Raw genomic sequence first — 14,794 nt, 5'->3', positions numbered from 1 at the left:
TTATTTGGACAAAGGGGAAATTAAGATAAATTCCTAATAGAACTGTTGGTTTAAAAACAACTAGAGGACATAACATGTACCTCATACACATAGTATCTGGTGTGTACAAGAGGTTCAATAACCACCAGCTATTAGGATGATTATTAGAATTTTTTGAGGGAAAGAGTTTATGGATTAAAAGGAAATTATCTCAAACTTCCCACTTTTTCTCAACTGATTTCCTCAGTGAGATTTTTAAAATATCCTCAAGTACTGTAGGGATGAGGAACATGGTTTCTTCATGATTAGACTACTGCCACAAAGATGATGATGGATAATAAGTGGATAGAAGGTTTTGGCCGGGGGTCTTCAGGCACTAATGCACAGGTTCGTCATATGCATACAGAACAGTGTGGAGATGGATCGCCGAGAGACCTCCCAGTACAGTGTGTTGATGGCAGGCAAGTATGCTTGATCGTGAGGTCTTATTGATGCAAATATACTAAGTAAAAGCCTAACAAAAAAATCTGTTGATGGTGGTGGGATTCATCCAATGTACCTGAATTCAACGTACATTAATTGAGTAGTTTTAATGATGTAGTTCTATAAGGAAAACATAGAGGCCAATATCTGAGGAGTTCACAGTCTAGGGGGGCAGGATAAGGCAGGTAACAGAGAATAACACAAAGCAATGGAATGATAGTAGTCATCGTAGTATGTTTTCAATGATTATAAACTATGATTTGGGATGCATTGTGTTAATGGCCCTCTAGCAATACACCATGTACTCTCACCAGAAGTATATAAAGTAAAACATATCAGATCCGCTTTATAGATACGTAAACTGATGCCTAGAAAGGTAAAATAATTTGCCAAACCTCACACCACTTCTACAAGATAGAGTCAGGATTCACCTTGGAATTTACTGTATTGCAGAACAGGAGTTTTAAGCTACTTTTGCATGAGTTTCAAAGTAGAGGCACTTCCTGGTGAGGCTCAGAAGAAATTAGTACAGGATCAGGAAGGGAAGCTGGGATCAGGAAACTCTTCCTGAAGGAGGAGTTTAGATGGAAGTGAGAAGGGCAAATGGATCCCTAATCAGAGAAAGTAGGTGAGGGGATGGTGGGGGCATGTGGAGGAAACAGCACAGTCTGCACTGAGACACTGAAGCAGGATGGTTTGTGAGCACACAGACTGGCTGTGATATTAGAGAAAGAGGCTAGTGAGCAGAGAGAAAGGAAGGAAAAGACAGGGAGGTATTGAGAAGAGAAGGTTGAACCATCAGCTTGAGATCAAATCTCAGAGTGATATGTCAAAATCCATACGGGAGGAAAAAAGCACATTTAGTTTGGTAGAAAATGGAGTCATTAAAGGTGTTGGCACTAAGGAGTAAGGTGATAAATGCTGTGGTTTAGAAATATTTATCTGGCAGTGATATGTGGGATCGATTAGAAAAGAATAAGACAAGATAGAGACTGGTCCCTGAGACAGGAATTAGTAAATTATTGCAATAATTGGAGAGGTAATAGGGCTTGAGCATCACAGGAATAAAGCATGAATACCTGGGGGAAGGTTTAAGAGATTTTTTTTTTTTGACATGGACTCTACCAATAATTTGTCAAAAGAATGGATATAAGAGGCAAAAAAGAATAAAACTTGATAGCTGTTTTAAGCGTGGGAGAAGAGGTAAGTCTGGAGTAGGGTAATTTGGAAATGTGTCAAGGAATAGGTTGAGGTCAGGAATGAAGTTGAACTTAGGGATGACGTGAAGGTCTTTTGCATGTATCGCTTGCTGTTGAAATAGAAGCTTTACAGCACCTGGGTGGCTCAGTTAAGCGTCCAACTCTTAATTTCAGCTTAAGTCATGATCTCAGGGTTGTGAGATCAAGTCCCTCATGGGGCTCCATGCTGGGAGTGGAGCCTGCTTAAGATTATCTCTCTTCCTCTACCCCCTCTCTTTGCCTCCCCTTCAAGAAGGAAGGAAGGAAGGAGAGAAGGAAGGAAGGGAGGGAGGGAGGGAAGCTTAAAGTGTAGTTAAACCAAACCAAACAAAAACCACCCAATAGAAATCTCTTGCTTCAACATCTTAAGATCGAGGTAAATTGAGTAGTGCTTCATAGGAGACGCATATTATAAGACTATTTGGAGAACCCCCTCCTATGGTTATTTTTCTTTAAATAAAATTGTGTTAATGCTGTGTAAGCAGCTAATAGGGATGCTTATGATTTATGGAGCAATGTGTTCTAACCATTCACTGAACAAATATTCATACTTGGAACAAGTATGTTCCAAGACCTATATGACGTGTCAGGAATCCCTTGGAGGATTCATAGTCTTATATGGGAGAATGACAGTCACAATAAACCACGGTACGTGTGCTAATCATAACTGCAGTAGCAACTAATATTTATCTGTTCATTTAGTATTGTGCTGAGTACAACTGCCTGTGATAAATCTCATTTAATCTTCACAATAATCTGTGTGATGATACCCATTTTCCATATTAAAAAAACTAAAGAGGTTAAATAATTAGTCTAAGGTTACATAGGTAGTGTTGAAACCCAGGATTTAACAAAATTCAACTGGAATGTAGGAATGGTTTGTTGAATGCTGTGGTTTAAGAAATTTTTACCTAGCAGTGTGAGTGATACAGGAGATTTAGGATAAAGAGACTGGTATTCAAGAGAAGAGACAGTAGGTTGCTACAATAGTCTGAGAGGTAATAAAAGCTTAAGCAATGACTATGGGGTTGAAAATACAGAAATAGGCGCAAAATATTTTGAGATGGACTATGGAAATAATCTGCTGAGCTTTTATGCCACCTACATCAAAGTGAGCCCAAAGCTCTCTTCTTGGGCCAAGCTCTGTGGGATAGCATGCCCTCATTGTCCTAGGAGAACCATGACCAAATAACTCAGCTCTAAGTGGCTTCCTAATTGTTCTTCCTTTGTTTCTTCATCACCCTGTGCCAGCTAGAACCCAAGTCTTTTCCTGGAATTGTAATCTCCAAGCTTCCTGCTGCTAGCTGTGCATGCCATCCTGTTAAGATCCTTCTCATCCTCTCCATACCCAAGAACCTGCAGGTGCTGGGAGTCTGCACTTACTCTGCTTTCTGAACTTGGCCTCAACCTGATTTCACTGATTTCTCCAAACTGGTGCTCACCACATGAAGTTCCTTAGCATAAAATAAAACACCAAAGAATAAGGGGAGGTGTATACAACAGATAACACTGGCGTTGAAGGCTTTAGAGACAAGAGTAGTGGATAGAGATTGGGTCTCTACAGTTACCTAATTGCTTTGAATTACAATTCATCAGCCTATTAAATGTGGTGATAAAACTCTTACAAAAATTGTGCATGTACACACATACATTTTAATTAAAGAATTTTTTAAATTCCTATACTCCATTCCTCTCAATTCTTTGTACCTGGAGAGAGTTTAGTTAATTAGTTCATGTAGCCATAAATCAAACAATGGTTCACTCTCAACGACATCTATCCACATAACATTTAGCCAAGATGATTACAAACTTTTCAAAAAGCTAACACTGAAAAAAATGAAATTAAAGGCAAACAGAAGAGTATTACATTCATTATGCCCGCCTCCAAAAACAATCTTGTCAAGCTTCTAAAAAGATAGTGCCCAAGAGATTTTCTCTACCAAATTTTTAATATTGTGTATCTCATTCATCAAAGCAATATAATCTAAATAGAGCACCTATGTCATGGGGCTATAAATTGTGTGAGGGAAGCCCACACAGTAAATCAGTGTGATAAAGGATGATCACATTTTTTTTTTTTAAAGCTAATTCCATGAAAAATGCTTGGCCACTGTTAGTAATTGGACTGAATGAAAAGAGTATGGTGAGTAAATGAATGAATGAATGGCCATCAACCTTAGAATCATCACCTCTAAGTGCTGAAGCCAACCATCCATTAAACATGGAATTACTTTCCTAGCACAAAATTCAAAGTAACTTACAAAAAATGATGGGTAAGAGTGGTGGTGGTGGTGGTAGTATCTCACCATGACCATGACCGTGACCATGACCATCACCATCACGACTACCGTCATCTTGAACACAGTACAATGGTTGCCAATGACAGCAACTACCCCCATGGCTGGCTCACTCTGGCCCAGGCACCGTTGGAAGTGTTCTACACACATGAATTCATTTAATCTTCATATCAACCTTCTGAAGAACGGTTTAACATTATTTCTGTTTTACATACCAGAAACTAAGGCAAAGGGACATGAATAACTTGCCTACGCTTATAGAACTAGGAAGCAGCAAAACTAGGAACGGAACCTGTGTGGTAAGCTAAGGCAGAACTGGAAATTAGTGTAGAACAAAGTAAGTACTGGAGAAAATGAGAGCAAATGACTTCATATAATGAGTTACTTACATTAAAACCACGAAAAATCCTAGGTGATAGACTGGATTCATTTTATATACATTGAGTAAAATATTGCAAGATGTTTAAAACAGAATACAGAACAATATTCAAAGAGCTAATGTCAAAGTAGAGCACTCAACCACAACGAACTCTGAAAATTCACTTTAAACTGTTGTTCAAAGAGGAAAAAAGCAATTAAGGAATCCAGGTTGCTGAAGAGTTGAAAGACTTGGAGGCTCATTTATATATGTTTGTTAGGAAGTTCTTCCATCAAAAAAGGAAATAAAAGAGTGACTAATTAATTTTAGAATTGGGACAGGTTTCATTCCACTCTACTACCTATCCTGACCTTCTCTATAAAATAAAAACTACAAACTGTTAGAGAAACATTATCCTGTAATAACTAAAATAGTCTTATTCACATAAAAAGAATACCTCAGTGCATCCTTGGTTTTCAGCGATGTCAGTGATTCGGTCTGTACACCATTCATAACTTCTCCATCTTCTAAGTTCTGTGTGGAATCCTGTAGTCAAACAAACCCATAAGCATGTGGATGCTACACATGTCGAACTGAAAATTTGAATAAAATGTCTCAACATGAGATAGCAAGTGGTTTTACTCTCAATATATATAGCATGCTCCAATTTTTTTGAAGACTGGAAGCAGGTGTTAATCTTTTCAGTGCTTTCAATGTTCTCTCCTGTTTGGTTTCTGAAATACTCAAATGGGCCATTTACACAAGGCAATATGTTAAGAGCTTTGGAATACATCATTTAGCTTCCTGCTACTCAACCATAAGCTTTTGGGACGGAGTGTTTTAAATCAGCAAGGAGAGGGGTACCAAAGGGAAGGTGCCACTGACAGGTAGTGATGTATTAGCTTTAATGTACTGTACTTGCCTGTACCCCCTGGTGACACTAAAAATATAAAGAAAAAAAATTCATGAAAAAAAAGTTGCCCGGCAAGGTCACTTCTGTCGGAAGTGTAACAGGACTGTGGCGGGAAAAGAAATCTGGAGTTCTTACTCTGTCACAAGACTCTCATTCTGAGAATGATCTTCAGCAGAAGGAAACTGAAATTAACCATTTAATTCCTAAAATGGTAAACATTCTTCCACTACAGAGAGCTAAGAGGGCCAGAGGAGGCAAGCGCTCCAGGACAGTAGCCACGTTGAGCTGGATGTTACATGGAATGGATTCTAAAAAGCGAGCTTGATTTTGAATCTCATTTGTAAGGCATTGGATTTCTGTTAAGCTTTGGAACTGCACTTGAGCAGAGGGATTCTGAAGATATACCACTCTTGAGAAGCAAAGTCATAAACCGTGTTACTCATGGACTCCAGGTATCCCTGAGCCAACAAACCACATGGAGAAGGACCCATTGTCAACCACCACACCTGTAAACAGAGCATTCACGGATCCGGAAGCATCCTTGCAACAACAACAAAAAAGACAATATATCAGTTAAGAGGTTGGGCATAAAGGAACTAGGCTAATATCTTGAAGAAAGCAAGGCAGGGAGCCACAATTCAAGCAGTTTATCAGTGTGAAATGATTAAAAAGATGTATTTCACTTTTAGACAGACGGAGTAGCAACATTTCACATAGGGGTTCTGGGTTTTGTGAGGGACTTGTTCTACACTAGATTTTTTTCTTTAAAAATTTTTTTTTCACCCTTTCAGAGGGATAAAGAAAGTGAAGAAAATCTAGAAATTCAAAAAATACATTTTAGTTTAAGGCACCAAATCTTTGAAAGCTTTCAAACATACCTACTATTATGAAGGACCTGATCTATGCTTACAGAGAAAACACTGGGCTGGGCAGCTTACAAACATACTTAGGTAGATAATTTAACAAAATGCTTGAACTCGTGACTACTGCACGTGTCAGAACATTTGCACCTTCTTCCCCGACTCTCTTATATGAGAGGGAGTTCTATGAAGGGTCTTGGCATGTCTAGTACTCTCTTAAGTACCCAACACACGGGGCTCATTTAGGGGATATTAATGAATGCATGAGCAGAATGGCATTGTACTAGTTTCCTAAAGCCGTGTAATAAATTACCCCCAAATTAAATGGATTAAAAAACCCTACTGTCTCTCAGAGGTTCTGTGAGCCAAATATTTAGAAGTGGCTTAGATGGGCAGTTCTGGGGTAGAATCTCTCATAAGGTGTCAACATCTCAAGAGGTCAGCGAGAAAAAAAAATCATGGGTCTTAAAGCCCCAGTCATGTCTCTCATCTCTGGACTCTCAACTGTATTCCATTGATCTACATATATATCCTTAGGCCAGTACAACAGTCTTGAGTACTTGGTTTTGTACTGAGTTTTGAAACCAGAAGTGAGAATTCCCCACATTTGTTCTTTTCCAAGTTTGTTTCGGCCCTTCTGAGTCCCTTGCATTTTCATACAATTTTTAGAATCAGAACATCAAGTTCTGCAAGAAAAAAAAAAAAAAGCCAGCTGGATTTTGGTAAGAATCACACCGAATCGGACGTCAATTTAGAGAGTACTAGCATGCTAACAGTATAAAGGTTTTACATCCATGAACAGTTAACAGTGGGTATCAGTTGAAATAAATCCTCTTACTGGTTCTGTAATTCTTCATGGATATACATTCTCAGAATGTCAAAGAAAAAACTGGGATAATGTTATAAAATGTTAACTATTTTTGTCTCTTTGCTTCCTACTCCAAGTGGAATTTTCTTGTTGATCGCTTACGAAGATAAGAAAAGAGCACACTTTCTGGTTCAAATCAACATTCTACAAGGTTAAAATAACTTTTTTTCTAGTTCCAGTTAGATGGTAAGTAAAGGTTCTATTTATGTCAACAACATACTTAATGCTCTAAGTATATGGAAATGTTAATTAGAATTTGAAAGCAATATTGGGCCAATTGCAACGTGATACTCTGCTTAAGGGTAATTCTTTTAAAAAAAAAAAAACATTTTATTTATTTGAGAGAAGAGAGAGACAGTGAGAGAGAGCATGAGCGAGGAGAAGGTCAGAGGGAGAAGCAGACTCCCCGTGGAGCTGGGAGCCTGATGCGGGACTCAATCCTGGGACTCCAGGATCATGACCTGAGCCGAAGGCAGTCACTCAACCAACTGAGCCACCCAGGCACCCTGCTTAAGGGTAATTCTGAACTGACTATGGCTTTATAGCAATTATGTCGATAACCACAGGCTTAAGAGAGGACACACACACACACATTCACAGACTTCTCTAAGACAAGAGTTCCACTATTTTAAAAGGAGCATTGAAAAGTCTTTGCTTTGCCACAGCTACCAAAAACGGCTGTGATAAACTAGAGTTTATCATCTCAACTAATGGGCAGTGCGTGTCACTTGCCAAAATCATTCCTATTTTTGCAATAACAGAATTCTTTGCTATTCTCTAGAGATGGGGCAGGCAGACAGATGCTCAGGGCGTTCGGCAAGGACACGAAGCCAAAGCCAAATGGACTTGAACAACACGAGAGCAGTGCAGGGCGTTCAGACTTAGAGACAACAGCAACTTCTTTCTTGACGGGGTCCATAAATTCACTTTTTCTGAAAATTACAAAATACCTGACAAGTAATAATTTAGGGGTGCTTAGGTTTTTCCTTCCCTAAATTACATGGTGAAGAGTCACGAAATCACATGTATCTAAAAATGAATTCCACCCTCCCATAGCTTATTTAAGTAACTTTGAGAACAACCTGTGAAATCCGACTTTTTGGTTGGGAAGTAAAGGGGCAAAAATAATCTGACGATGAAGAAGGAGAGGTATAAACAAATGGTGTGGAACAGACATGATATTTCTTCAACTTCAGACTTGAGAAATATTAATGATGTGATTTCAAGTCCCCCAACTTGCCTCTTAAAAAGTCAAGTTTGGGAAGCTCTACACTTAATTGTATTAATAAAACTATTATAATTCCTATGTTTAATGTTAAGTTAAAATAGACGCAATCCCCTACCTAGAATAGGAGGATCTAGAGCAACTTCAAAATTTTCTTTTGTCTCCTCCGTTTTCCCGCATTTACAATTTTTTTCCTCTCTGGTAAAGTTCAGCGGGAGGAGGAGTCTGGCCAACCCAGCAGAGGCCTTGAAGAAGCTTGTCCTTTATCTCTTTTATCAGAGAAGGGAACATATCATATGTGGCTCTCACAACAGACAAGTTTAATTACTACAATTTTTAAAAAGTGAACACTTTTAGCAACACTTTCAGGATCATGGGAGCATTTCTGACAGCCAGAATGAGTTGGATTTAAACATCACTGCACTATTTTTAGCCTTAAAATCAACACTTACATAAATATTCCCAAACCAATTAGCAGCAGCTGGAAAGTAAAGGTGTTTACATTTAGTTAGCACCAGTGCTAACAACTTCAAGGGCTCACAAGCTGGAGGGAAGGGGCACAGCAGCAGGCAGAGCACTGGTCCCCGGGGGGATCCTGGTGTTGGCACCAGGCTATCATTCCATGTTCCAGTTTGTGAGGAGAGCGTGTATGTCATGCAACCTCATCAAGTTCTACATCTCCAAAGAAATTTAATGCTCTTGATAAAACTTTTCCTCCTGAAAGAAAATGCTACGTGCATTCTTACTGCTTTTCCCGAGCCAACCGCAGCTCTAAGACAATACTAAAAACAGTTTTACAACTCTGTTTTTCATCTCTCAGATGAGAACTAAAATAGCTGTCCCGTTATCAACAGATGTCTTTGACGTATAGGTGAAAATATATGGCTTAGACGTTTTCCCCCTCAGCGCTCTTTAGCCCACATTTGAAACAACTTGCCCACAAAATTTTAATGGCAATTGAGTGACGTTTCAGAGCTCAGGTGCATATTATAACAATATTTGCATTTTAAAAAGCCAACTGCAAGTTTCTTTTGAAACTGCACATGAGTTTTAGAATGAGAGTAATAGAAAAATTATACAGAGAAGACTGGAACGTCAGGTTATGTGCCTGATGCCATACATAAACATAATGTAAATTTTAAAATTAAAATTCTGGGCATAATTTCAGAACCTTTGTTTTTACATTTTAGAACAAGAATATCTGTGCTAAGTAAAAATAAGTTGTATTTGGTAAGCACACAGATGAAATGATCATGCATTTTGGTAGTCAAGCACTGTTATTCAAGCTTGACCTAACAGACATTCTCCGTGCCTTGGGCAACACCTTACCACGGGAAATCGTAGCTGCATAGATACCACCTCAAAAGGTTTCAGTTCTAGGGGCACCTGGGTGGCTCATTTGTTAAACACCTGCCTTCAGTTCAGGTCAGGATCCCAGGGCCCTGGGATAGAGCCCTGCTGAGAGGGAGGTCTGCTTCTCCCTCTCCCGCTCTCCCTGCTTGTGTTCCCTCTCTTGCCCTCTCTCTCCGTAATTAATAAATAAACAAAGTCTTTAAAAAAATTTTCAGTTCTATCAATTTAACATGCCCATAATTCCTTTTATATATTTTTTTCATATTTTTATTTATAAATATATATTAGACTATATATCCATACGTCTAGAAATAGGCAAGAAAATTGGAGATTGAAAAGTGCTAAATTTCAAGTTTCTTTTTTTTTATATAAAGCTTTTTTTTTTTTAAGATTTTTTTTATTTTTTATTTATTTATTTGACAGAGATCACAAGCAGGCAGAGAGGCAGGCAGAGAGAGAGGAGGAAGCAGGCTCCTTGCTGAGCAGAGAGCCCGATGCGGGGCTCTTTCGATCCCAGGACCCTGAGATCATGACCTGAGCCGAAGGCAGCGGCTTAACCCACTGAGCCACCCAGGCACCCCAAATTTCAAGTTTCTTAAGAATAAGGACAATTTTAACAGAGATCCTCAAATTTTAGCCTACATCAGAATCACCTGCAGCCTTGTGAAAACAGATTGTTGGGGCTGAGGTTCTGACGCAGGAGATCTAGGGTAAGCCCTGTGAATTTGCGTTTTTAACAAGTTCCTGCTGCTTCTAGTCAAGGAACCACGCTTTGAGAAACAGTGACCTACACTAACTACTGAAGATCTTCAGAAACTCTTAACAACATTAATTAAGCCCTGGAAAGAATGGCACTGATGAGCCAGTCCGTTCATTTTATAGCCAAGAAAACGGAGACCCAGAACGATGAGGTGACTAGCCATTTTTACTTATTGTGACAGCAACAAATCCAGAATCCAGGATTCCTGATTTTCGGTTCAGTGCTCTTTTCTGAATACCACGGTCATAGGTGCTGACTTAATGAATGCTGACCTTATCATTCATTTTATCGATCCTGTTTTCATTCAATGACATTAACAAAAACTCTAATAAGGTCTTGAGTATATTTTCTTTCTTTCAAAGATCTCAAAATATTTCATATATAACTAGATGCATATTCATGACAATCCTAGATAATTTCTTGGCATGCTTATTTTAATTTTATGCATGGACATATCCAAAACAAAATGATTAATGTCATGTCCAAAGTGAAATGAAGGGTCAAAGACAGAACTAAGATTACGTAGGACCTATGTCTCCTGAGATTTAGGTCTGCATACAAACATGTTAACTATATTTACATTGAAATATCTCTCAGTTACAGATTTAATGCAAATAGAATAAAGAAATAACATCCTATCATGAAAATTAAAAGAAATGATTTCTATGAAAATCTATCAAGTGTTTCATTATTCTGAAGACTGAGCTCTAATAATTCCATTTTTTAAACAAAAAGTTATTTTGGCGGAACACAATTAATTAGATCATAAATAATTAGTCCCCAAATCTTGGCTATGAGGTGTTCGTGCACACATACACACATACTGCCAAGCCAAGAGTAAGTTACTGGAATAGACATGGGGTAAATCTGGACAGGACTGAAATAATTCTGGACTTTATAAAATACACTAAAAGTCAGCAATCTTCCAGTGGACTGTCCCCCAGAGAGCACAGTTATGAATGATATTCTGCCCAGGTTAAACCCCACCAACATAGAGTTGGCTATATCTTCTCTTCATCTGGTCTGTGTCCAAGACATATTGCATGATTTTAATAGATTTAATAAAAATAAATTTTAAAAGGGGGAAACTAAGGTACCATAGTAAAATTAAGCTCTAGTCTAAGACAAAGGAGAACGTTTCCAATAGAAGTTCTCCCATTGCTTTGCCTGGTGACTGGACACCTAATTTCCTGGCTCTCACTTTCATTATCTGTAACATGGAGATAGGAAGATTTCTATTTCCATTCCAGATCTAAAATGTCCCTGGACGGGGCACCTGGGTGGCTCAGTGGGTTAAAGCCTCTGCCTTCGGCTCAGGTCATGATCCCAGGGTCCTGGGATCAAGCCCCACATCGGGCTCTCAGCTCAGCAGGGAGCCTGCTTCCCCCTCTCTCTCTGCCTGCCTCTCTGCCTACTTGTGATCTCTCTCTGTCAAATAAATAAATAAAATATAAAAAAAAATAAAAAAATAAAAAAATAAAATGTCCCTGGACTCAGTGAAGGTACACTACATAGTAAGGCAGGAAAGCCCCCACTGAAGAAACATACTTAGAAAAATCCTCCAAGAGATCAATTAAGAGGTGATTATTCATTTGAACAAATGCTTTCTTGGAAGGCTTCTCCCGAGAAGCAAATTCTCACAGAAATATATAATTTTATACTTACTTCACATATGGATTCTAAATAACTTTTGAGGAACAAATATATGGCATGAGGTAAAGCACACTTAAAACCTAACCCTCCCATCTATACCTCATTATCTTGTTATTTTCTATGATCTTTTTTGGATATTTCCTTTCCTTCTTATGGTTAATTAGCACAGTTAGAATTCACTGGTATGATTTCCCAGTATTCTGAGTTAGGTCTGAGAAGACAGTGAAAAATTTTTTAATATATATTTTTTTAAAAATGTAGACCCTTTACACATTTTACCTGCTGGGTGTGTGTGTGTGTGTGTGTGTGTGTGTGTGTGTGTGTGTGTGTGTTGCTTATGTGTTTCTAGTAGGAATTTTTTTTTAAAGATTTTATTTATTTATTTGACAGAGATCACAAGTAGGCAGAGAGGCAGGCAGAGAAAGAGGGGGAAGCAGGCTCCCTGTTGAGCAGAGAGCCTGATGTGGGACTCTATCCCAGGACCCTGAGATCATGACCTGAGCCAAAAGCAGAAGCTTTAACCCCCTGAGCCACCCAAGCACCCCTCTAGTATGAATTTTAAAGTGGTCTTGACTAAGCCTGATACCACGGAGTTAAAACCCCATACGAGTTTAAAGAGCATGGGGGCAGGGGAGTAGATTCTGTTTTGTTTGTGAGATCTGAGAATAGATACACTGACCAATCTCACCGAGGTATCAAAGGAAAACCACTGTTGATGTGAGGAACAGCGTGTCTCCTGTCCCGATCTTTCCACAGAAGCCCAACCAACACCAATGGGTTGCTGCTTCCCAAGCAAACACATCAGTGAAAGACTGCTTTAAAATTCATAGAAATGTGGGAGTTCAGAAGTGCAACAAGGGGATTCTGCAACCCTTATTTTAATGTCCACTCTTTCTTACTCACACTCAACACATTTCAAAAAGTGCTGAAATGAAAAGTAGGAAACACATGTATTTTTTTTCTCAACACTGACACATACTTATAATGACCACTTTGACTTCTAGATTCTTGCCCCCACCCAGTTGTAGCTGATTTTCCCTACTTTTCTATATTATTAACCACTTCAAAACCACTGGAGCTTAATGCTAAGGCCCAAGGTGACACTGTCTATTTCTGAAAGGGTGACAATATTGAACGATACAGCACACACTCCGGTAAGGGTCTGCTTGAGATCATGCTCCCACCATAAAACATAGGCTCAAAGGTATTGTAAACATCTGCTGCTCTTCCGTTTAATCTACTTACACTGTACCATCTTCCCAAATATTTAGAATATAGGACTGCGAAAAGGGACAGTTTGATGGCACTGGGGCCTCACATGTGTCTACAAACCATCACCCAAAGCTGGTCAGCAATTACAAAAAATTTCTAGCTTAATCGTTTTCACTTTGCTGGCTGAAATACATTTTTCTTTTTTTTTTTTTTAAAGATTTATTTATTTATTTATTTGACAGAGATAACAAGTTGGCAGAGAGGCAGGCAGAGAGAGAGAGGAGGAAGCAGGCTCCCTGCTGAGCAGAGGGCCTGATTTGGGGCTCGATCCCAGGACCCTGGGATCATGACCTGAGCCGAAAGCAGAGGCTTTAACCCACTGAGCCACCCAGTCGCCCCCTGAAATACATTTCAATCGAGTGTGACTCAGGTAAATGTACCACAGGCATTTAAGCAAAGCTGTAGGACTTTCAGGTTTGGCTGGGAGAGAGTATAAAGATAAAAGGACAGATTATTAAAGGCATACTTCTCATTTGCACGAGCACCTCACTCTTGCTGCCACAGGCACACTTTCCTCCTGGTCTTCATTATGAAAACCTTCACTGTGAAAATGGGATGTGGAAAATTTTGAATCCACAGACCAAGTCCATAAAGATGTGTTTTAGCAAGGGGGGGGTGGAAAGCACAGGGCATTATGTGTATGCTTGGTTTAGTAGAACCTTTCAAAAAGATTTTCAAAATAAAGGAAGTAAAAAATCTATGTTGAAAAACCTTTATAATGATCAGATGGGAGCACCAAGCTTACAATCCATCTTCATTCATGAATAAGGCACATTCAAGGACTTAAAAAAAATGTCCTTCCATTGCCCTCATCCCATAAGCATTTTACTCTCCTCTCATCCAGGCCCCAACTCCCTTCACCCTGCCATGCACACTTGCCTCTCTCCCATGACCTCCATCTATCTTTCCACACAATCATTTTGCCATTCACTTTGTCATTCTTGCATTTCACTCCATGACACCTTTATTGGAAGCCTCTAGTTTCGAAAAAGCGATCTCACTAGCTTATATTATAAAGACCAATTGAAAATAAACATTGGGGAAGGATCTTCTCTGACAACGAAGGTGCACTTGAAGCAATCTTGGTCATGACATATGTGAAGAATGAGGAACAGCAGGAGAAGGAATAGTACTGCACAAGGAAAGCAGCAGGGCAAGGCAGAGCCAGCTGTGTCATCTTGGGTGTTAACAGCATGTGGAAACAACTTTAAGGAAAGTGCACAGGTCTGAACCTCAGAGAACAGCTGTAGTCAAGAGTCACAGCAAAAAGGTATGCTTTTGTTTTGTTTTTCTCTAGATAGAGAGATACAATAGAGAGTTGGGGAGATTCAGCAAAAGTAGCTATAACTAACGAGACCAGATCATATAAGGAAGGCACCATGCGTTTCTGCTCAGATACAAATGTTCTCTACTTAAAACTGTACAGTACCTGAGGTGTGGGGGGAAGTTCTGCCCCATTAAAAAGATCTCATTGGTCTAGATATCAATAGTTAAAATGTAGGCTCCAAGTGGGCTGTGGTTTTCTTCACTTATAT

The 14,794-nt window shown here is 39.1% G+C and overlaps 1 protein-coding gene across 5 annotated transcripts in view; it reads right to left on the bottom strand.

Moving 5' to 3' along the window:
• PARD3B (par-3 family cell polarity regulator beta) overlaps positions 1–14,794 on the bottom strand; it is a 1,059,813-nt gene that overhangs the window by 492,118 nt on the left and 552,901 nt on the right. For all 5 annotated transcript variants that reach the window (XM_047720837.1, XM_047720838.1, XM_047720840.1 and 2 more), the window contains one exon: positions 4,813–4,901. In XM_047720837.1, the coding sequence (XP_047576793.1) occupies positions 4,813–4,901 (89 nt within the window). The remainder of the gene's footprint in view (positions 1–4,812; positions 4,902–14,794) is intronic.

This window comes from Lutra lutra, chromosome 3 (genome assembly GCF_902655055.1).
Source record: "Lutra lutra chromosome 3, mLutLut1.2, whole genome shotgun sequence".
NCBI lineage: Eukaryota > Metazoa > Chordata > Mammalia > Carnivora > Mustelidae > Lutra > Lutra lutra.
Note: the sequence above shows the minus strand (reverse complement) of the source record. Positions and strands in the feature narration are given on the sequence as shown.